We start from the raw sequence: 24,971 nt of genomic DNA, 5'->3' as shown, positions 1-24,971 counted from the left end.
AAAATGATCCAAAGCTGATAACAAAAATACATTCTTCCTTATCAAAAATGCATACTTTCTTATCACAAGCAATAGGAAGGCAAATATCTTTGTCCATACCCTTTTAGAAACAAGAGAACTTCACTACATTCTTCAGTTTTAAAGATTTCCCTAGTTTATTTCCTTATATTTTATTTTTGGAATTTTTACTTGATGTGGTTTATTCAAACAGGGTAAGAAAATATGCTTCTGTGCTGCAAAACCAGAAGAATGTGGCACAAAGAAAGGCTATAGGTTTTCATACTTCAAAGTTAAAACCAGGAGTACAAAGGTGCCAAATTAGGTTTTTAATCTAATGGCCAATTTCTGACCCATGTAATGACTAAATTACTCTCAGTGTTAATTCCATGCATTACCTTGGGGGCAGTACTTCTTAACAGAAAGCGTATACCGTCATGATTGATGATTTGATTATGAAAAATAGGAGTGTGCCTTTCTGCTTTGAATAAAATTCTCCCTCTGCACCCTCCTCCACCTCGCAAGACCAGCTGCAGCAGGAGCAGTGTCCAGGAGGTTTCTGCTTGTAATTGCATAGCCAGTCTGCCTCAGTTTAAGAAGGGCCACCTTAAAGGTTAGGCGGGATTAAATTGTAGCTTCCTGACTTTATGGTTTCTTTACTGAAACTGCTGTCTAGAGCTGTAATTGCCGGTATGGTTTCTGAAAAATGAGATTGTCGTTGGCTTAAAATAAGGACCAACCCACTGTGTGGGTAGCTTCAGTATTCCTTTTCTTCCTGAATTGTCACGAGTTTCTCTTTTTCATGGGAGGCATTCTGAAATTCGTTGAGTTTGAGGCACAATTCTTTTGGGTGGACGCTTTTTACTGGAACAAAACCTTAAAATATTGAGTTTACCTGCAGCTACTTTTGCAGATTCTCATGGTGCATCACACACAACTTGGCCAGAAAGAAATCTGCATTGCATCAGGGACAGTGTCCTGCAGGGCATTTTGGCAGTAAAAAGAAAGTGGAATTGAAATGCCGACAGGAAGACAGACATCTTATTTTGTTGTTGCATTGATGTGAAAAACAGCTTTGGGTCATTTCAGCGGGGGGTAATATTCTGACTTGAGCTGAACAGTTTTAGAATGACTTATTTTCCCAGTAGAAAACTGAATTATTTGGCAGCAGTCTTTCCTGTGGGATCTCTTCTTTTTTTTTTCTTTTTTTTTTTTTTTTTTTTTTCAGAAGCTACATTATTTTCATTGGGAAATCATTCCAGTTTTAGTGTTTTTGTGCAAGCCACAGAGCTGGTAATTGCTAACTGCTCTTAGTTTTTGTTTGACTGTTGGCCTTAGAGTATTCAAAATGAAAGATACTGTCTGGTATCACTGTGTGATTCTTGAGTTTTCTAAAGCCTCTAAACCAGAGTCATTGCTCAGCTTGGGGACAGCAGGGACTGCTCCTGAGAGTTTTTTTAACCTTAGGGAAAGTCTTTGAGCCTCATTTCTCACCTGGGCAGTGCACGCACTAGCACAGAGCCCAGTACCCTGGCACAAGAAGGACGTGGCGGAGCCATACATGTGAGCAGGAGGTATACTGTGCCTGTGTAGCAACCCTTAGTGAAATATCACCACCGCCTAAAAAGTATTAGAGCCACAGTGACCCCCAAATTGTGTTGTTCTTATTATCTTTTAGTTAAAGTTTTGTGTTGAAAAAGCTTTAACAGTATCTGTTGCCAACTTTTGTGTTATGTGGAAAGCAGCAGTAAACCCACTTCTTCTGTTTACTTTTTTTTTTTTAGATGACTTCCACTTACCTCTTGATGTTTTACCAGCTGTGACGGAGGCCCTTGACTCCAAGACAAAAGAGGAAGATATGCACAAGCAGAGCAGACCTTTCCATTACTGTGAAAAAAAAACCATGGACCTGTCAGACAGTGACCGTCCCGTCAGCTTTAGCTCCACTTCCTCCTCTGCTTCCTCCAGGGACAGCCACTGCTCCTTAGGAAGCAGAATGACTTTGGTTTCAAACAGCCACTTGGGTTTGTTCAACCAGGATAAAGAAGCAGGTGCCATCAAGCTAGAACTGGTACCAGCCAGGCGATTTTCCAGCAGCAAGTCACGCAAAAACTCCATCACAGAGCAAGAGGATCCTGAGGAAAACCTTGAAAAAAGGCTAACCATGACAAGGAAAGCAGAACCAAAAGGAGCGAGCAAAAACTGTTCAATGTCCTTGGTCACAGAGCCCACCAGTCCCAAGCTCCTCTACGTAGACAGAGTTGTCCAAGAGATTGTGGAGACAGAGAGGATGTATGTGCAGGATCTAAAAAGCATTGTGAAGGTAGGAGTCCTGGTTAGGATAGTGTTAACTGTTCCATAATGCTATTTTTTACATCGCTTGATTTCACAGCATGACAGATGGACCTGACAATGAAATTGGCATTTGCTGGTCCTTATAAATTAGTGTAACATCATTTGTTCTTGTGTGTTTTCTAGTGGGTTTTTTTTGGTTAGATGAATCTAAACTGTTACCGTGTGTTCATGAAGAAATAACAGGAAAAAGAAACATTTTACAGTTGACAGCAGTAGTGAAGGAAGAGCGGTAAACTTTTTGCAGTAATGTTTATTCACAAAAAAAAAAAGTACAATACTCTGTTTCCTAGAATGCGTAGCAAGAAGCAGACAGCTTGTTTTCCCCTTTAAAGGCTTTATCTGAAGGGTCTTACTGATACTCCCCACCCCCCATTCTAGTCCTGCAAGTTTTTTCCTGCCTCTCCCGTTTTCATGCAGCTCACAGCTGCAGTCTGTTCACTCCATATCCTTGCCCAGTAGTATTGAATATGGCATGTATACTAGCTGAAAATCCCCGTTGTTTGCCTGTTATGAAGGATTTATGTTTTCTTCAATACCAATTCTGAATGGATGATGCTAATAAGTGGCTGTAGCATTTATTATTATTCAGTAGCAGTGAAGTTACTGTCTAATCCCTCAATGAATGGTATCTTTCATTTCCTCTTTAAAGTACAGGGAAAATATAGATTTGTCCTGTGGGTTGTTCTGCGCAGTCCATGTAACTGTGCTGTCAGTTATGTTCTCTTGTCTTTTTTCTTCTTGAAAAATGGGCAACTTTCGTTAAAACCTTGAAGCAGTTTTTTGATTTACAAGTAAGGAGACCAGCAAACACTTGCTAGGAATATTCTATGTCTACTGTAGAGATGCTTAAAGTAAATGTGACAAATGCTTTTGACATTAGGAAAGAACTGTAGGAATTCTGAAATACCTAAATGTATTTCCTACAGCAACTAATAAATAATGAATCTTGAAAGCTTTGTGTGACACTAGACAACCTATTTGAGAGGTGAAGTGGATGGCAATGGGCTTTTCTTGAGTAGGTGTTGAAGATCTGAGGACTTCAGAGGACCTTCTTCCCAAGTGGTGTGGACAGTGGGGGACCAGCTACCCCAAGCTGTGCTTGTTTGCTTGGTCTTAGGTGAGGGAGGTGTGACTGGAAGCATGCTAAAGAGGAGTTCATTTTATACATTTATCAGGATTCTTTTCTCCTCAAGTTACCTTAGCAATGCTGCAGTGATTTGCCTAATCAAGGGTGAGGCCTGGGAGAAGGTTGGGGAGGATCTAGAGACATCAGCAGGAGTTGTCGCAGCCGTATGGATTTTGATTTATCCAGGCCTCTGTGACTTGAGGTCATTTAGTTTGGCAGACAGCTCACTGGTGCTGAGCCAAACTAAGATGAAGGGAAACAGCTTGATCTGTCTTATTTTCCAGATAAACATTGGTCAGATTTTGGCAACTGGTTAGGAAATGGGATGAGAATGGGAAAAGAAGAGCTGGGGAAGGGTCAAAGGATAACTGCTGCCCTAGAAGTGTGTGGGAACTAGAGAGAAACATGAAGGTAGGAGCTGATGGAGAAGGCATCAGCAAATGAACCAGTGGTAAGTGGAGAGAGAAAATCATTAGAGAGAAAACAATAGGAGGAAATGAGAGAAAACCCAGGAAGTGAAAAGTTGAGGGGAGTATGAAATTGATTGGATCTAGAGCTCTGTAGTGAGGGTTGCAGATGACTGCAATACAGCAGCTTATGTACACAGACTAAAATGAATAAGTTTTTCTTAAGTAGGACTTTTTTTAGCTGGGTGAGGAAGGAGGATGAGAAGCAGCACAACCCAGGTACAAAAAGCTAACAGATGAAGAGATGTCAGACAGGATGGCATAAGAACAAAAAGGGAAAATGAATAGGTACTATTTTGGAAGTGTTCAAGGCCAGGTTGGATGGGGCCTTGAGCAGCCTGGTCTAGTGGGAGGTTTCCCTGCTCATGGTGGGGGATGTGTGTGTGTGTGTAACTAGATTATCTTTAAGGTCCCTTCCAACCCAAACTATTCTATGATTCTATGATTCTATTTTAATACACTGTCTACACCCAGCTGAGAACTGTAGGTTCGTATCTAGTTTAATGCTTTTTGTCCCCCAGTAGTGGGAATTTGCTGATGCTACCTATTCTGTAGACAATGGAAACATACTTTAAAAGAACGTGTTCTTAGTGTTGTTTACAGCACTCTGAAACAGATTTTAGAGCTAGAATTGAGAGAGTGTCGAAAGTCTTGTCCGTGAATCCACTCTCTGAATTTCTGGTATAAAGCAAAGCATGTTTGCCTGGGATGTGCAGTCAAGATTTTTTTTAGGGTGGTGATGGTACTGTGTTTTGGGGGAGTCGAGGGTGTTTTTTTTGGCAGGAGGTGGGAGTGGTGAGTGGGAGCTTTTTGTTGGGTTTGCTTGGTTGGTTTGTTTTCGTTTTTAATACATCCACACTCTTTCCCATCATCCAGATTTTAAATGAGTATCTTAAACAAGACTGGACACAGTATTAAACCCTGAGGTATACTGTTAATCACTAGCCTCCAACTCGGTTTTGTGCTTTTGATCACCACCTGTCCATTCAGCCAGTTTTCGGTCAATCTCATTGTCTACTTATCCAACACAATCCTCGCTTGTCTGTGAGGATTTTATGGGAGATGACTTCAGAAACCTTTCGATGCTAAGGCAAACAATATCCATTGCTCTCCAATCATCTACCAAGCCAGCCATTCGATCATAGAAGGTGATCCAGGTGGTCACCTTCCCCTTGATGCATCCATACTCACTGTTCTTGATTACCTTCTTGTCCTTCATGTGCCTGGAACTGGTTTCCAATATTAGTTGTACACAAAGGATAAGGACATACAGAGCTGTTCACAAATGAACCTTTAACATGGATAGTGTCAAATTACATGTGGGATTCTGGTACTATTCATCTTATCCAAAGTCAGCTTATGAAGAGTTAGCCTAGCATAGTATTTTGGGCGGTGTTCAGCCTATGTTATCCTTAGAATAGATAGAGTTATCATACTTGACATAAAAGGCTATGGACTGAATGAGGCAAACCAGAATTTTGATGCCTTTATTGACGCAAATACTGCTACATCATTAAATATATAAATAAAAATAAACTAAAAAGACATAGCTTCTATTGGCTTTTGACTGTCTGGATAGTCTTTTTTTTTTCTTTTCCTTAACAGTACCAAAATGCTAGACAGATGTAGAAATTGACTTCATAGTACATGGCTAATGTGTTCTTCAACTGATACTGTAGACCTGCTGAGGTTCTCCAGCTTTCCTTTAAATTGCTGATAACAAGTATTTGACTTAGCTTAAGTGAGAAGAGGCCATACAGACACTATTTGGTCCGTTTGACCCAGGATATGCTTCAAAAATAACTGTTTTTCTAGCCACTATAGCCATTTTGTTTGTGACTTTAAAGGACAGCTGAATTACGATTGTTTTGAGGCATGCTGCTGTGTTTCTTGCACAGGCAAGCATTGTAGCAAATATAAAGTGAACCTTTCCGTTGTTTGGTATGTTTTATCAGATGATCTGTTAAGTATAATTAAAATTTTGAATTAGTACAGCTTGAAGCGTGTTTTGGGCAAGTTTGTTATGAGAAATCGGATACCTCTGCTTCCTGCTTATGTTGTGTTGACAGGTGTACTGGCCAAGACAGAATCTGCAGACCTTCTCCAGGACCCAGCTTGATTTTTTTCCGGTGATAATTTAGTTCAAGTAGGCTTCAATTAGAGTAATTCACTGAAGTAACTTGGTTTTTTTTTTCCTGAGTAAAATGCTGGCCCTGAGTTTATAATAAAAATGTGTTTTGCTCTTGCGGTTCATAGGAATTGGAAGCCCATATTCATAATATGTACAAATGCTTTTAACTGTGGAGACATTCACATTTGTTATAGCTCTACAAATTGAAGAAATAATGTAAATGCGCTGTTATAGTGCATGCATCTGTCATGTTACATTAAATATACTCTCAGAGCAATATCAATCAGCCTAGTGAGAACACCAAGATCTACTGCATGAACCTCAGCCATTTGATATAAGAACACCTATCTGTAAAATAATACCAGTAAAAAGTCGTTGGCATCTATGCAGTAACTAGAGGGGAGCAAAGTGTGCATTGTCAGTGTATTTCACACATAGTTGATGCAAATGGAGGTTGAGCTTCAGGAGTCTTGAACTCTATCTGCAATCTGAGAGACTTCTTTTATGTGAGTGAGTTCCTCTACCCTTTCACTCCAAACGTGACAGTTCTTAAACCATCCCTGTTGGAGTAGTTGAAGTATCCTTCCTTTCTCCATTCCAGATGTATTTAAGACTCTTAATTCAAGCTTTTATACCTACAAAGTCCCATTCTTCTTTTCTGCCTTGTGGTCTCCCTGCCCATCTGTCCTAAGTCTTCTCTCAGTAAATACTATCCTTATCCTCTGTCACTCCAAATTTTCTAATTTCTTCATGTGATTTATCACTTTTTAGTCTTTCTTATGTTCATAGTGTCTGCTGACTCCAGATCTCTCTCCATAGTTCCATAGTGTGAAGACAAATAACTTGTCACAATCTTCCACTAGGTCTACTGTAGTTCTTCTTCTATACCTCAGGTGGGTTGTTTGTTGTTCCAACATTTTCATCATCATTCCTAAGTTTTCTGATGTCTTAAGTTCTGCTAACGTTCAGTCTCAATCTTCCGGTATCGATCAAGCTTTGTTCCCATTTTCTCCTTCCAGTCTTCCTGTAGGACTTATTTGTGTCTCCACTGTCCTGGAACTACACAGCACATTTCTCCAGATTGCATATGGTATGTGGAGGGTCACTGAGACACAGGAATAATCTTTTCCCTGCTCTTGCTTCAGAGGAGCAGATAGGAGCTAGATCTGACTGGCAGCATCTGAGAATTGCGATTGGGGATTAAAACCTTGTGAAGCCTGAGCTGAAATATGCAGAGGACTACTGCTAAAAGTTTCTAGTGGGAATATGCAAATTTGAGGCGTTTCTTCCCTGCCCTCAACACCCATCCCTCCCCCAAAAGGGTCAAATATGTGGAGGTTTGGACAAAGACAGCAGAAAGCATACTCTCAGAAACAAAGTCACCATTATCCTACAGTCTGGTACTGCCTCTCCTTGAGATGTGAGAGTATGGTTCATTGTCCTGCTAGAGACCCTGGGGCCTTCTTGGGGGTAAGGTCACCAAAATTTTTCAACATGAGCAAAAGGCAAAAAGGGTGTTCTTTCTCAACAAGGTCTGGGGAAATACTTTTGCTGAAGTGTCCTAAGATAACTAAGCAAGGAGGCAGCTTTCTGGCATGGAAAGCTTCATCCAAGGTGAGCAAGTCTGTAAAAGTTATATATCCCTTGGGGGAGTGAGGAGAAGCCTTATAAGGGGAAATATTAAACGTTTGCAGTAGATATGTGTTGTGGCACCAATGATTAAGGGAAGCCCTTTTGAGAGGAAGTCAGTATCGGAGTTTTATTGTTCCCAGTTTCCTGTCTCCCAGTGCTTTGGTTAGAGGATGTCTTTTTATACATTTTAGACATTTAGTTAAAAAGTCAGCTCTGAGGATTGTGTGTGTGTATTGTTGCTTCTTGCAGTGTGTTAGTAAAAGCATAACTGCTTGTGTGTTGGGTTTTCAGATAGTGTAACTCTGAGAGAAAGTAAACTCCTCCTAGTTTCAAAGCATCAAAGGATCCCAATATAGCTAAGGCAGCTCAGAATGTTTGTTCACACATTATACTTAATTTCCATTTGCAGTCTCTTTTCTATGGCTGCTAATCTATGTGCCTGAGGGAGGTACCTTTTAGGTTGCTGACATAAGTTGCATGTGAAGATGTTATTCTGCAAAAGTACCTCTGTTTTGCAATACCGAATTCTAACACCCGCCAAAAAGACATGGTTTAATTACCAGAGCTGCAATTTATGAGCAGTTTATAGATGAGAAATTTTGCAGGGAGCTTCACTGGAAAACTTATTGAATGTTATTGAGAAGATAACTGTGATGTGAGAGGATGTACCAGTCCCTTCTATATAAAGCATCCTGAATTTTATGGCACTCTTGTAATTATCAGACTGTAATGACAGCATTCTTATGAGGCTTTTCATCACTTTTATGTCATTCCATATAGGAAGCAGTGATATGCAGTAAGGCCAGAAGTTAGTGCAGTGTGTCATTGGCTGTAAAGCTATGGTGCAATATCTCAACTTATTGTATAGGCGTATAGCACTGCAAGTTTGCAAGTCTTTCTAACAGATTGCTGACTTAGTTGATTTATTTGTCTTAGATCTTCAGCACAAAAGGGAGAATGCAGGTGATGAGTGCATGATTTTCAGAAGTTTTAATTTTCTTATAAATGGAGTGATGATTTAGAAACAGGCTCTCCTCTCTGAGGCCACCTGCAGAGCCTATTCCATACAGAGAGAAAAGACATTTAGCTTAGATTTAAAGTAGAACAATGATATTCAGAGTGAGATTCTTCCTTCTTTGAAATTTGTCTTGCTATGACATCAAAAACAGTGAAAAGCGGGTTAACACACATGCTGTTCTTTCTGACTAGGGATTGATCCTTATGCATTTATAAAATTAGGATGAAAAATTTAGGATGACAAATACTGTGATCATGACAGTGACGTGTTTAACTGTGATTAGTATTCGGTATACCTTTCTCTCTGCTTATTTATTCATCTTCGAAGGAAGAGCTATGTCAAATTCTGATTGATCTTTTCAGGGGAAGCATGGCTTAAAAGCAAGGAAAGTTTTCTCCAGTAATATTAAGATATGATGGCTGAAACAAAATGGTGATTGAGAATCTTACAGTGTATTTAAGAGGCCTTCTTGAAGTTTGTGACGTTTACAGAGCTACAGCAGTATAAATTGGAGCAGAGAAATGTTCCACTTAAAAAAAAATCTGTATTAAATTTGGACGCAGCTGTATTGGAGAATGTCAATGTTGTGTTTTTGGAGTTGGTGTTTAAAAATCAGGACCCTAATCTACGCTGGAGACGGAGAGGTGAGGTATCTAGTAACACCACAAGATATGTTACCAAGCAGGTGTAAACAGCTGTTCTGGCTGCCCTTAAAGAAGTACTGAAAGTAAACCAGACTTCTTTCTTCTGAGGCAGTAGGACTATTCAGTTTTCCATGCAGATGTCTTGCTTCCTGGATGTGAGCCATATTAAACATCCTAAAGCAACCTAAAGTGATGGAAGTATACACAAACTGTTGTTCGTGTTTGTGTCTTACATAGTTTTAGATGAGGCTATTTTTGAAACTTGGGATCTTGAACAGAAATAGTTTACAAGCTACATATGCTTATCTGCACCTTTAAATGAAATCAGAAGAAAAGCAGAAACAAAATGCAAACCTTGTTTTTCTGGGCATATGAGAAGGATAGTGGGCTTTGGAAAAAGAAGTTTTATAGCTGTATGGTAGGAATATATTGTGTTGTGAACACTAGAAGTAACCTAACAAACCACTGCATAGTAAAGGCAACTGCTTATGTTGTGGCATGAACAAGGAGCTGTTTTTAAAGTAATGTCATAAGAAATATGCAACGCCAGGGTTAAATATACTGATACGTGTTTCTTATCTGCATCATCACTACTCCATCTTATTTCTGCTGGTAACATTCATAAGCATCTTTCATTCAGCATGTTCCCGACTGTTTGAAAAACTCTGAATAAAATGTCATTGTTGCCTTATGTTTTTTCTAGCTCTACTTTGCATCCCGTGCTTATGTTTCAGCTAGATTGTAGAAACTTGTTAGGGTAAGAATGCTTCTGTCAGGTGGTTGCCAAGCTTCAGCTTATATCTGGAACTGCATACATTAGCGGAGCACAAAGGTGTAGCCATAACTTTGTGTTTGTTTTAAGGTCAGGTCTGTGTTTGGACAACACAAAAGAGTGAGTTATACTGCAGTAATAAATGAGCTGTCTATAGATGTACAGTGAGCCTTTCTCAAACTCTGGATAGGAGAGAAGCAGCTGTGATGGCTGCTGCTCTTCTAAGGAGCTGCAGAATTACTGAAAAACCTGACTGCCACTGCTCTTGTCCTCCTTTTTTTTTTTTTTTTTGCAGTAGGGTGTAAATCGCTCAACCATGCTATTTGCAACCACCTACTGCTTTCCGTATGTGAATCAATATAGATAAAATGGTGAAACAATCTTTTGTTCTGGAAAGCTTTATTTTTTTGAGAGGGGAGGAGCAAGGGGAAGATGTAGTTAAATACAGAGTGAGCCATTTAAGAGTGTTGTTAATGGGCAAGGGGGCTCCTGGAGTGAAACATTTGCTCCTGTGACACTACTGCTGCTGCTGGAGCAGGAGGTTTTGTGCCTGGTTACCGAGGTGTGTAGAGCCCTTCTGGAATTCAGAAAGTAACAAAAGAGATACCTGTTTACCTCTATCCTCCTGCTTGCTGATGTTCACTGGCAATGAATGAAGAGCTCAAAAGAGCAGAGCAACAGCTCTGGGAAAGGAGGTTTATAGAGAGTGGATAGCAAATCCGGGAGGAATAGGTCTGGGAGCTAAGAGACAGGAAAGAGGAAGTACAGTTTATGCTATGAAGTTTTCAGTAACTATTTAAATGTTTTACTAAGATGATATATTTTTTTTTGTAGAATAATTGGGATTTCTGTAAAGAAATTGCAAAATCTGGAAGTGATATCTTAAGCCAAACAAATTTCTGCATTTCCAGCCAGACCATAGTTTCATGGAATTTTATTTGCTTCTTGTTGCCATTTTAATTTTCATCCTTGGAAATTTTGACCACTTTTAAATTTGTTATATCATTGTTATTAAATATTGCTTGTCAGTGAACAGTGTTCTTCCAGTAATCCGTAATCCTTATACCTGAATGCTTAACAAACCCCACATAGCAGTCTGTCTGTCTTTTCTGCTCTTACCACTCCCACGGATGAAAATGTGGAGGTAGCTGCTATTTTTAGTGGTTTCATGAGAAGGACATTTTGCAAATAAGACACTTTTTAAAAGTTCTCATTTGCAAACCAGACACTACTATAAGCTTCTATTTCATTCCTGTTCATATAGTAATAATAAAAGCCACTCGTGTGTGTCTGGGAATCATGTGCTTACTAAGGCTAAGATAAATGTGTTTAGGATGTGTGCAGATTTTCTCAATTATGCTGGGTTTGCATTTTCATTCTTTGGAAAACAAACTCTTTCAGTTTCCCTTCTTGTGTTTTAAAATAAACATTTGTCTTCTGGAATGTCTCCTTTAACTTGTAAGCACATCAACTTGTGACATTTGAAAAATGTTAACATTCATTTGCCTTACAAATTGGGGGAAGTTTGTTTAACAGGGCAGGGGTCTATAGCACAAGACCCAAGTTCCTTTCCTGGGTGATTCACATGTTCAAAGGCTAAATATGCCTTAATAATTCTCTGTGCTTTGCTTGACTATGGTTCAGTAAGGTTATAATCAGACCAACTAAGCTGTGTTGTGAGAATTAATTTATACATGTCCTGATGAACTTTGAGTTTGGGTTTTTCTTATTTATAATTATGAAAAATTTTCAGGTGGTACTTCTTAAAAAAACTCTGGATTATTGAATGATGATGATGGAGATTGACACTGATCATGTCAAGCCTCACATGCAGCCTTAGATTTAGAAATCTTTAGAGCACTTATCTTCATCTGCCTAGCAATTTCGAACTATTTGACTTTCTTATTACTGTTTTATGTTTTTGTCTGGCTGTCCTCATTATTGTAGCTTATTTCTTCTGTGTTGCCTCTTAACATTAGAAATTTGATTCGATGGGGGCCTTGTGTAGCTCTTTAATGAAATGTCAGTAAACTACTGATAGCATTTGTTTATCATCCAATGATCTCCATCCACTCTCTGAACTTGCCTCTTACTGCACCTCTGACCAGTGATTCTGAGCGTCAGCTTCTGGGAAAAATTCCTGTACCTGTGGTTTAGCAGTGAGTGCTGGCTGATATCTGAAGGTAAACATGGAACGTGTTTTTAGTCTAATGGGTTACAACTTCAGTAACTTCAAAAAACATGGGTTACATGTGGATTTCTGTTCCCAGTGGTTTACCTGTATCATATTTACAGATGATGAACGATTTAAGGGACTTCTCTGTGTACAAACCCTGAATCCCAGATTCAAGTTGGGTGCTCTTAGTGCATCTCTATCAAATTACAGCTTGATTTAATTGACAGCCTGCCTTCCAGAGTGTCTTTTTAAGATGGGAAACTTTGGCATGAATTTTCTGCAGTTGAACAAGGGAATATTATTGAGCCTTGATTGTGTTTCATTAGAGCAAAAATTTGCTTCAGCAAAGAAAGCAAAATCCATGAAAGCAGTCCATCCAAGCAGGTTGGCAGTTTAATGCTGGATCAGCTGGAGTCAGGCTTTGAACCTCCAGAGAGCTTGCTAGACACAGCATTCCTTCTAAAATGGCTCAAAGGTGACACAAGAAGAAAGTGGGAATTGGGCAAAAAAAAGACATAAAACCCTACACCAGGGGGGAACCCACAGCTGCAGAAAGCTATGCCACTACTCGCCATCCATGCATAGTGACAAGGCTCTCATCCTCACCCAGGAACCCTATGGATGAACTCAGTGCTACAGTCTAGGGAGTGTTAAGGGACCTCTCACTGACAAAGTTTTCCAGGGTACACGCTTCAGTTCAGTCCCTGGGACTAGCTGTTCTCTGACAACTTGAAGTCCTGTGACGAGATCTCCTGACTGTTGCCTTGTTGATATTGACATGCCCTAGAAATGTCTGACTTTGTAAACAACCCCACTTGTGCTCATGTTCTACAAGGGCACAGCTATTCAAAGGCAGTCTAAACCAAAGAAAGCGTGTGTTTTAGAGATGCAAGGCATAGCTTTAGGACTTGGGAATTCCTCTTGGCTAATTTTGGCACACATACTCCCCCTGTGGCTTTTCATGCATGTGGATCGAGCCAAGGGGACCTACTAGGGGTCACTGCTTTCTTAGTATCTGTAAATGGGGCAGTGATTTAACATCTGTAATACAGGTGAAGAAGTCACGTTTATTATAGAGAATTTGTCACTCAGGAATAGCTACATGAAAAATAAAGACTTTTTCTTCCCCTTCTCTTCTGTAAGTAAATACTGTAATACAAGTTAATACTGTTAAAATTGACTTAACTTTAACCTAACTTATTTGCAGAACCCAAACTGGAAAGTGTAGGGAGAAGCCTGTTCACGGTCATCTTACTCTGCAGTGTTAAACAGTGGAAAGAAAACTTTAGTGTGCTTCTCTATTTTTAGTCTTTCTTCATATCATGTTCTCACAAGTGCTCTCATCATCAATCTTTGCCTTTTCTGCATGCATTCAGCTAAGCATTATCTTAGTGTATCACACCTCCTTTCTTGCAGTTTCACAGGCTGCGTGTGAGTTGACTGCACTTGTATATTGGGTATTTCTGTGGACGCTGGTCGTAAGCACAGCTGAGTGTGATGTGGCTTTCTCCACCCAGGGCTTGTGGAGAGGACTGATGCCAGCGAGGTGGCTTCCTGGTAGTTCAGTGACTCCATTCTTCTGCACTGACATCAGAGTGGAAAGAAGGCAATCACGAACAGCATCTAGTAACAGATTGTACAAAGTATATGGATTACTTTGGCCGTTCTTGGCTACGGGCTTGCTGGCTATTAGTGGTGGAAGGTGTTTTCCTCACCCTTCTCCCTTGATGGCAGGGTCAGTCCTCTGCAAGAAGGTGAGTGCTTTGGAGGCCACATGTGAGGCCCGGTGGAGCTCTTTCCCATAAGGGCAGGGATTTGCTCTCACTGGCAAGCAGCAGTCTTAAGTAGAAGGTACTGAGGGATATGAAGTCAATGGAAAGTGAGGGTAGGAAGCACACAGGGCTCAGGAGCTTTCTGCTCCTGTTGCTGAAGTGAGCAGAGGAAGCTGCATCTCCAAGTCTGTGTTGTCCTCAGAAAGACCTTGGCTTTGACTGTCAGTCAGTGGCAGGGCTGTGGCTGTGCTGTGTTGGCAGACAAGTGATGATCTTTCAGACTTTTCTGTGCTTTGGTTGATGTGAGGGTTTTCCTGCTTCAGATGTCTTAAAAAAAAAAAGCCAAATACCACTCCCCACCCCCTTTATTTTCCACCAAGAGTAGAAAATGGAAGGACATGCTTGCAGAAAATTCCCTTCTTATTTAGGTTGCTGGTTTTACCTGTACAGAAGCTGTGTAGTGGACAGTGCAAGCATTTTTTTGAGGTTTGATGTATTGACATCATTAATGTGCAACATCTGTAGCAGAAATAAAATATGGTTCTGAGTTTTATGTCACTCAAACTGCATCTACAGCTAAAAATGTCTGTTAGTTAAATGTAAGTATTTAGCTGTACTAGCCTACTGTATGGCAATATGGTTGTGTTACTTGTAGCCTTACTGGTTGTGCTTACTTATGTGGAAACTGGAGATACTTGTTGATAGGTAGCAAATTCTTACCATCACAGCAAAGAGCGTTTTTAAAGCTTCTTCACTCACTGTTGAAACAATACAGATAAGACACAAGCAGAGCTGCTACCACTTCTGCTTCTCCTACAGATGAGTTTCAGAAGCAGGAGGTTAACAGTGCTAATTATCTTGACAGTCATGGATTCCTGCTTGCCACACAGGAACATGCCAGGCTGTGTCTGGAAGGCTTAGAATGGCAAGGGCTTTGACATGGGATGGAAGGTGGGAAATGATTTTAAGAGCCATTGATGATTTCAGTCAAAATGGAGCTGCCTATAGATACGTGACCAGTTTTGACTAATGAGAGAGACTGAAGAGGAGGAATATGAAAGGTGGAAGATGAGGGGAGGAAAGCAGTCAGAAATGCATTGAGTTTGGCTGCATGAAATGTTTTGCTATGGGTACCTCCAAGTAAACCACTGTGCAGGTTACAGAAGATCTTGACTAAAAGAGTGGGCTTGTTTTCTTCCATTACAGAAGGCAATGACAGCGAAGGTAGTTATGAAAATAGTTCTGAGAAATCCTGACATAAGTATTTGATGTGGGAAGGAGATGAATTTGATTTAGGTCTCAATCAATCCTTGGACTCATAGTGCAAAAGGAACCAGACAAAAAAGCATAATATGTTTGATTTACAACTGCAGCTTTGCTTTGCAGGGTGCAGCTGTGCTTTAAATGTTAATCAAACTGCTCCGACCAAAATTCAACATCCCTGGCCACCTGTTGTGGGTAGTATGCTATTTTTTGACCTAGAAGGCATTCAGAGTATGTTGATGTACATGCTGGATAAATCCGTAAATAAAATAAAAGGAAAAACAATGCGGGGGGGTGGGGTGGGTGTTGAATTTGGTGCATATTATGATTACCTGCCTAACTGCCCAACTGGCAGAATTAGGAAAGGGGAGTATGTTACAGTGGTTATTCTGTTGTACAACTGTTGCTGAGCTTTCTCTTTGGTTACAAGTATGTAGATAATTTTGCCAGCGTAGCTCTAGCTAGAAGGCTACAAAAGGATCCTGTTTGTGGCATGTCTACCTTCTGGCCTCTTGCCTTTTCCTCAAAGCAGTGTGGAAGTAGTGCTTGGGTAGCCAAGGCTGCTGAACCATTTCCATGGTTCCTCTTTGCACACCCATCTGATTTGGGCCACATTCGTCTGTGCTGGATAGAGTGGAGTTGGGCAAAAATATGTCCATGAGTATGGTAATATCTAGGAGTAAAAGCTATCCTAATAGCAGCACAGATCTAGGGAGTATCAGAAATCTGGGGTTTGAGTGATGTTATGGCACTGCTGGATCAGGTCCTGCTTAATTTAATATTATGTATTCCTCCTTAGGCTGGAACACTAGAAGTCATCAGCGTTTTGATAAGTACCTGGTTTTAGCATTTTTGGATCAGAAACTGAGTTTTCCTGATGTAAGTCCTCAGATCTTGAGTGAAAGAGCATGTTGCTGAAGTCCAGAGACGTAAGGCAGTTTTGCTTTTTTCTGCAGCCTAAGATTAAGCATTGGAAAGCAATAGGTAGAATACTTCCTTTTTTCTTCTTTTTTGAAAATTTGATTGAATATCAATATCAGGTTCCTTGTGTGGCTGCTTCTTAGTAAAGTTGTACTTGGACAACACTGCTGCTCTTTCAACGATTTTGGTTATCTTTGCTGATACTCATATATGCGCAGTCCTGCCCTTAAAGGGATTGCTAAGAACTTCCATAGTATATGTGATTCTTGAATGGCAGGATAAAAATTGATTCTTGTTTTATGAGGCAGTGTGGCTTTTATCCATTCTTTTAGCATTACCATGTTAACGTTACTATTAACATTACTCATTTTAATGTGCAGTTTTAACACTGATACGTTAATGACTGACTCCTTATTTATTATTGTTCCGCCTGTTTTTAAATCTAACGTGTGTCTGTTTTCAGAGGAAAACCTGAGTGGTTAGATGGAAATGTCCCACTAATTTGCATTTAGTTTCTAAAGTTTGGTCATGGAAAAAATTAGTTTAATCAATATGTGAAGATATTTTTGCCCATTTTTTCCTTTTCTTGGCAGTTTTTTCCCCATTTCTAATTCATGTAATTACTTTTTAGCCTTTGAGGTTAATGTTGTCATTGTTTTGTTCCTCTAGAGATCTGTCTTATGTGATTATGGAGGAGGAGACGGTAGTAAGGATATGCAGCTTCTAACAGACATTCCTTCTGATAGATTTGATGTGATGAAAGACAAGTGGAGAGAACTTTAAACCCAGCAAGGAAGGCAGGGCAGTCTGGCAAGATTCTTCTAGTTTTTGGAGAGTTTCAGGAAATGGAACAGAGAAATTGTGCAATACTATTAGAGCAAACCTTGCTCCATAAATCAGTCTAAGGAGACTGGCATTTGTGATTTGATTTGTGGTTGGTTTTTTCCTCCTATAAAGTAAGCTAAATATTTTTGCCATAACTGCAGAAAAGCAATAAAAGGCTAGTAAAGACAAAGGTTCTAAGAAAATCATTCACTGCCGACAGAAGATCCAGAGATGCTGACAAGAAACAAATAAAGTGAATAAGGCTAGTGCTCAGTTCTGATAAATTTCATTGATTTCTGCACTGTGTCATTATGGTTGTAGTTGGCCCTGTTATCTTGTAGCTTCAAACCTTTCATTATGTCTTTAGATGATAACAGCTTTTGATACGCTGCAGGAGGTTGCAGTGACTACCATGGGGTTAAAGTACCATTTGCTAAGAAATAATGAGGAAAAAAAAAACGTGGCTGGGTAGCTTTGATCTTCCTATGTTGTTGTCCTTGCAGAGGACATTATATGCCAATACTGCATCTGTTTCCTGGATGAGCTCATAAAGCCTTTATGAGAACATATATTCTCTGTAAAGCAGTATAACCAGAAGGGTCTCACTTGCTGTGTCAGTACAAGCAGTATGATGCTGCTCAGTGCCTGGACTTGATCAGACTGCTGTATCAAGGCTGTCCGATGCCACCTCTTTCATGTAAACACAGGTATCAGAAACTTTTTGCTGCTGTGACCACCCTACTGTCAGTGCTACGTTGGGTAGTCCGTGTCTGGCTCTGGTATCTGCTTACATGTGTAACAGCAACGTAAACATGTCTGTAGCTGTCAGGCTTGCACCACTCTCAAGTCAGCAATATTAACAAAAATATAAAGGTAAGCCATGAAAGCAGTCCCCAAATCCTGTGTGATTTCCTAATGGTATGAGGTGAGATACAAGGCACCTCTGAATCCCAAGCATTTTAAGCAAATAAACATGTCCCTTTACTCTAGGTAAGCACAAACCCAACCATTAGTTTCTGGTTTGCTTCTGATCTGATGCTGGGAGGAGAAAGTGACCTGAAGCACAGTCTTACAGAACTTTTAGCAAAAGAGAGTGCAGGCTGTGGGTGTGTGGCTTAACCTGATCCTAGCATATGCTATGGGAATGCTGGAGAACTGCCAAAGCACCTGCAGGCTGCTGGTCGGCAGGCACATTAGAAAGTACTTGGTTCTCTCTTTCTTACCCGGAGTCAGTAAAAGGCTGAGATAAGTATGTGGAGGAAAACTGGGGTAAGAGGACGGAAGGAGCACAAACCAGTTCATACTTGTAACATCATCTACGATACTGGAAGTAACCATGGAGTGTTTGTTATTTTCAAGAAACCCAAGCTATGCTGAGATGAATGGATTTGAAAGGGACTCCTTTTTATTCAATAAATATGCTGTATGGAATTACTTACTGTAAGATTTCCATTCCTCTGCAAACCACCCTGTCATATCAGCTCGAGTTGCTGCAGCATTCCTACAGTGCTAAAAATATTTTCAGAGGATCACAATTCCAGTGGAGCTTTTATGTTCTTTGCTTTCATATGCAGATTTGTAGGAGTGGGCAGAAATGGTTATTTATATACTACCATCATTGGAGTAGCCCTGAACATATCATCTGCTTCTGCCTTTAACCTAGCTTATTGCTTGCTGCAGTCCTATCTGCCTCGCCATCTTAAGCCTTTTACTCTTCTGCAGCTACTGAGGACAAATAAAATGTCAAGGATGAGTTCAGGGAGTCCCTGCATGGTGTTCCAACAACTTACTGCATAAATACATTTCAGTGACAGGCTCGGATTATGAGGCTGTTGTCAGCTAGGAGATACATTAGAGTACAGGTCAGATGTCATCACAGAAATGATGAGGTGGCTCTCTGGACACCTGCCTACGTGCCTGCCTGCTGCGGCTTCTTGCTGTTCTGAAAGTCACTGAGGTTACCTTGCAATAGCTTGCTTGCTTTCCCTTGGCAAAAAAATCTGAGTTTTAGGGGTGATCAGGGGTACCTTTAACTGGGGGTGGTGAAAGAGTGTGGGTTATTGATAGGGGGAGGGGACAGGAAAGCCTACTGGTACCTAAACCTAAGTCTTGGTTACACCCACGACTCAGAATGACCTGAGTTGAAAGGGACTAACAAGAATTGTCGAGTCCAACTCCTATCCCTGCATAGGATAACCCCAAAATTTATTTCTATATTACTATGTTCTATAATACTTTTTTCTTTACAACTCTGGAACACAATTATATCTTAGTTTACGTGGTCTTGTTGACGTTTTGCAGGGCTCCTTTTTTGCAGTACCATGGAATGCTGTGTTGCTTTTGGGAGGTTGCCACACCACGTTGTCTAGCCCCGGGCTATAGGATTTTATTTATTTTTATTTCACATTGTTTCAACTGTTTTCACTTTTACTTTATTTCCATCCTCCAGCAGAATTTCTTCATGAATGTGGCAGCACATTGGGTTTCTTGGTTTGTGGGTTGTAGTTAGTTAACTAGCCTGCTGGATTTGTTTGCCCTTATCTAAGAAATCTTAGTACTGAAGCAGCAACAGTATGAAAGGTGACACTTTGGTAGCTGAGCTCTTATCAAAGTGAGGGAAGAGATGGGAAAGTTGTTCTCCCAGAACACTGCTGATCTGTGCTTTTTCTAGTTGTCTTGTTCCTGTTCAATTAAAGACACTGACTCCTGTAAATGCAAAAGGAAACCTTTGCTAGAGTATATGTAAATGTAATTTGCAGTGTATTATAACTATATATGTGATTAAATTGCGTGCACATATGTATGTTGAGATCTGTCCTCCACAAACTCTGCATTGTTTTCTTAACTACAATTTTAAAAAAAAAAAAAAGTAAATTTGCAGCAATTGTTTTTCTGAGCCCATGTTGCTTGTGTGCTTTCTGCTCTTTGTTATGTAGGTTATCTGTTACTAAGAATGCGTTAAATAATGTTCATCTCTTATTTTTCATTTTTTTTTGTCTTTGAGCCAATTAAGTGGTCAATTAAACTTCCATTGTGAATGAAATCTGAATACACTCGTCTATCAGTAGCAAGAGAAAAGTTGGCTGTCCCATTTAAGGGCTGTAACTTAGCATTTGGTCTTTTGTTATTTTCTTGGTTTCAATGAACAGATAAGTACTGTTACCTTTCATAATAGAGCGACTGTTCACAGAGGGGCTACTGAAGGCTTTACTGTAATAATAAAGTGAAACTGATACAAAAAGACTCATCTTGTACAATAAAACATAGCTCTGTTTACTGATCTAGAAAAGATGGAAATGTCTGAAGGCCTCTTTCTCATTTCTCTTGTAGGATTACCTTGACTGTATCACTGACCAGACGAAGCTCTCCCTGGGGACAGAAGAGCGATCAGCTCTGTTTGGAAACATACGGGATATCTACCGTTTCAACAGGTAAATGAATATTTAAGAAAATTAAACCAGTTCAATAGCCTATGTTAGTGTGGAGGGAGCAATCCAAGCAAATAGTCATTTATTCCATTAGAATAGCTAAGATATATAAATTGAGAACTAGACTATCTTTGATGCTCAGCGCAGTTGGTTTGCTGAGATCAGATTTTTTTAGCTGTTTATTTTATGAATCAGAAGTGGTCTCCATTTACTTTTTTTGTGTGTTTTCACACTAGGTATTTTCATGAATTTAAGTCTAACGTGCTCTGAGCCTTAACTGAGCCTAATGCAAGACCAGTGTGAATGAAATTTTTGCCTTACTGAAGAGACATTGGTTTATTCCTATTGTCTTGGGTCCTTTTGTGTACTTATATACATCACCCAGATCTCGCTTTTGTAGTGTTTTATGGTACTAGGTACTCTGAATTAATTTCTCAAAACAGTGTTCAAGTACCTTTCCACTTATTGAAGGCTTATGTTCAGTATCTTTGTGTTCTTCTCCAAAACTACACAGATAGGATTCTAGTGTACATTGAGAGCCCGAAGTAAGATTTCTCACGTACGTACCTTGTGCCACTTTGTGTGGAACCAGTAGCAGCTGCAGTCTTAGGAGCATGCAACTGCTATTTTTATCTGAATCCTGTGTTACTAGAAAAATAATTAACTTATTCAGCATTTAAGGAAAACCTCAATGTTCGATCGATGCAAGAAATATATTGGCATAAAGTTCCCACATCTTTTATATCCCATTACTCTTGTAAAAGCGGTCTTGCCTTTGCTATATAGGTGACAAAACATAGCCCAAACTACTGTGTTCTTTGAAGAAGAACAGATGATTCAATTGAGGATTCTGTGACTAGTGTCAAAGAGCATCTTCGGTGTTTTTCTGTCATCATGGAAAGCTAATTTAAAGTTCTTCAGCTGCTGAGAGCACTGTTCAGTATCAAAGGGAATAGTGGGGATGGATCTAGTCAGAACTTAAGGACAAATATGAAACCTAAAATCTTTTCCTGAAACTTTAAACAACCACTGCGGAGTAATGGAAATAGGCTTAACTAGAAATAGTCTGTGTCACACTTCATCTACATCAACAGACTTGAATGAATGTCTAACACTATCTAAAATAGGTAGTGGTAGCCTCATCATGTGTTTTAGAGCAATGACACAATAATTATGATCTTGCAGCTTCCTAGCAGTCACAAGATGGGGAAAAAAAACCCAGTCCTGATCATTATATTTTCTGATTCTTCCAAAGGCAGAGAAATGGCAAACTTGGTAGCTAGGACACATTTATACCAGCATCATTGTAAATATTACCTAATAAAAATACCTCCAAGTATAATCAGACAATATACAGAATAATTGAGTTGCAAAAAAAGATTTGCAGAGGTTAAAAAGGAAAAAAAGAAATAAAAAAAAAAAAAAAAGCAATCTGGGGCAATTTTAGAGATAGATATTTTACAAGAATTAAAACTCCCTGGAAAGTTGTCAAAAACCTCTAATAAACTACTAATGTATTTCAGGCCTTCTAATTTAAAATTCTGTATGGAAATTGTAAACTTATAAGACTGAACGCTCATTTAGATCCCAAATATAGCTTCAAGGATTAAATTTCTTCCTTTGTGCAACTTCTGGATTCTAAACAAACTCTAGAGCCTTTCTATTTATTTTTACCTTTGAAAAAGGTCCATTTGGCAGTTCTCTTTTAATAGTTTCAGATGCTTTTTGTGAGCATGATTTTATAGTCTCAGAATTACCTTGGGTTTTGTCACCTTTGAGTATTAATGATTAATGATCAGAACAAGTGTGGCCAGCAGGTTGAAGGAGGTGATTCTGCCCATCTGTTCCTCTCTTGTGAGACCTCATCAGCGATACTGTGTCCAATTCTGGAATCCTCAGTGTAAGAAGGATATGGAACTGTTGGAATGGGTCCAGAGGAGTGCTTCAAAGATGATCAGAGGGCTGGAGTACCTTCCATATGAGGACAGGTTGAGAGAGTTGGGATTGCTCAGCCTGGAGAAGAGAAGGATCTGAGGGGATCTTATAGTGACCTTCCAGTACCTGAAGGGGCAACAGGAAAGCTGGGGAGGGACTGTTGATAAAGGTGACAGGATGAGGAGAGAACAGGTATAAACTGGAGAGGGGCAGATTTAGAGTAGACATTAGGAAGAATTCCTTCACTATGGTGAAGGCAGTGGCACAGGCTGCCCAGGGAAGTTGTGGACACCCATCCCTGGAGGTGTTCAAGGCCAGGTTGTATGGGGCCTTGGGCAGCCTGATCTAGTGTGAGGTGTTCCTGCCCATGGCAGGAGGATTGGAACTGGATGATCTTTAAGGTCCCTTTCAACTCAAACTATTCTATGATTCTATGATTTTAGTCTTGGGGTTTTTTTTGGACTTCGTATAGATAAGAGAAATTTCACTTCAGTAAATGGGAATTTCTCTCAGCTAAATTACATATGATTTTTATGTGTTGCATTGAATGGCAAAAGTGATGGTCAGGGCGGTAAGTGCTAGTTCTGTGACTATTATCTCTTTTTCGTAAAGCTATCTTAAAATGGAATAAGTGACTATGTATTGGTCCACTGGTCCTGCTCTGTCTCTTGTGAAAAGCTCCCCTACTATTGATTTATTTATTTGGAAAGCTGAAATAGTCTCTAAGTCAGCATTTGCTGTGTTTCTTCCTTGGCCTTTCCTGTTGCAATTTTTTATCGTCAGTTTAGGATACCCAATACCATGACTCTGTTCTGAAAGAGGACCTCTGTGGAGAAATGTGCTGAAGTTTAGTACTTCTACTAACACTCAGACATCCTTAGGAGAGGCCAAGCTGAAAACTGTACTGCTGACACAGTTAATCCTGCATGGTCCTTGTCCACAGGTGACTACTGAAGCCTGCAAATACAGTTCAGAGCTGTTTTCTGTAGCTGCCTTATTCAGCAGTTCCTGTGCTCTGAGCTTCATGGTGGTGAGGGCTGGCTTGTCAGGAGAAGCCTTCATAAAACCTGTAAGAGCTCACCTTTGATGCAAAGTGTTTGGCTTTTTTTTCCTGAGTGGAAAGAAATTAGTCTTTGTGACAGGATTTTTGTAACAGTGAAGTTTTATGAAGTTTTATACAGTATTTTTTTATATTTTTTTAAATTTCATTTTTACTGAAAGTCTGAACTTTTCAGATTAATTTTCCGGAACTTTGTGGTTAATACATTCTACAATGAAGATCACATTTTACCTCCTGTGTCCATCCTTGTTTTGAATGCTGTACTATGTCAGGTGTTGAGGGGATGACTGCTCACTACTTGGGTTATGAACTGCCTTTTTTTGTCATGGGTTCAGGCAAAAACATGCTGCTTTCTTCCTGTGCCTTTCCATTCCTTCCATTCCACCAAAATTGCCTGTTTGATGCCCCTATCATTACCTTCTTTTGCTCACTCCCAGTTCAGATCAAAGGGGAGGAGAAAAACACTTGTCTTGTTTTAAAATGGTGTGATGATGATAAAAAATTAATAAAATTAAGTGGTGGTGATTATTTGCAGACCTATAAATGTGTTTATCTCATTCCTTTTGACCTCCTGTAGTCGACAGTTTGATACTGACCTGTGCATTGTGCTTTTGAATGTCTTCAGCCATGAGGGGGGGGAAGATAAGTGTATTGCCTTGAAAATAATTGGGACTTGAAAAAAATCAAAGCATCCTAAAAAGCATTGTAATGATACTTCTGTTCATTTGACTTGAAAAGATAATGAATGCACTGCATGAAAAATTGTCAGTCTCTTTATGCTTACCTCTCACATCGCAAAGGTATTAGGTATTGATGATAATCGTACAGCTTCAGATTTTTTCCAGCCCCTAATAACCCATACTGTTTAACAAAGTACATGGTCTTGAATGGTGCTGGCACTTGCAACGTGCTTAAATCTGAGTCTTGATAGTGATTTAGATGCAAGAATATGGAGTTCTTCTAACAGTGCTCCCTTGTGCTCCCTTCCTGCCTGGATGGTAGGTACAAGATGCGCAGATGCCCAGAGCTGTGGTACCATCTGTGAATAGCATAAAACCTCTGGATATTAAGGCGAAGGGAACTAACGATTTTCTCTATTGTTTCTTCTGCATCCTGTTATATCTATATTTAGATATAACCAATAATAATAGCCCCAATTTTTCATGTCTTTTTTTCATTCAGCTTGGAACTGTAGGGTCTTATTGAAGTTTTTCAAGATTCTTGGGCATGACAAGTTTGTTATTTTTGACAGTGCCAGGCTGCTCTTAGCAATCCCATTCTTACCAGCCAGATGAGCAAGAAGAGAGTGCAATATAAGTAAAAAAAAAAAAAATCGTTCAGAGCACAGCCCCTACACTATGTGAAGACACAAGCCATTAGAACATTTACTGCCCAAACTTGGACTCATTGCATGAATGTATAAAATCTTTAAGTGGTGCACTACAGTAT

At 39.7% G+C, this 24,971-nt stretch overlaps 1 protein-coding gene across 6 annotated transcripts in view; it reads left to right on the top strand.

Moving 5' to 3' along the window:
• PLEKHG1 (pleckstrin homology and RhoGEF domain containing G1) overlaps positions 1-24,971 on the top strand; it is a 138,981-nt gene that overhangs the window by 84,249 nt on the left and 29,761 nt on the right. For all 6 annotated transcript variants that reach the window (XM_054063103.1, XM_054063099.1, XM_054063097.1 and 3 more), the window contains 2 exons: positions 1,782-2,320; positions 20,430-20,530. In XM_054063103.1, the coding sequence (XP_053919078.1) occupies positions 1,856-2,320; positions 20,430-20,530 (566 nt within the window). In that variant the 5' untranslated portion in view covers positions 1,782-1,855. The remainder of the gene's footprint in view (positions 1-1,781; positions 2,321-20,429; positions 20,531-24,971) is intronic.

This window comes from Cuculus canorus, chromosome 3 (genome assembly GCF_017976375.1).
Source record: "Cuculus canorus isolate bCucCan1 chromosome 3, bCucCan1.pri, whole genome shotgun sequence".
Lineage (NCBI taxonomy): Eukaryota > Metazoa > Chordata > Aves > Cuculiformes > Cuculidae > Cuculus > Cuculus canorus.
This window is presented reverse-complemented; position numbering and strand designations above follow the sequence as displayed.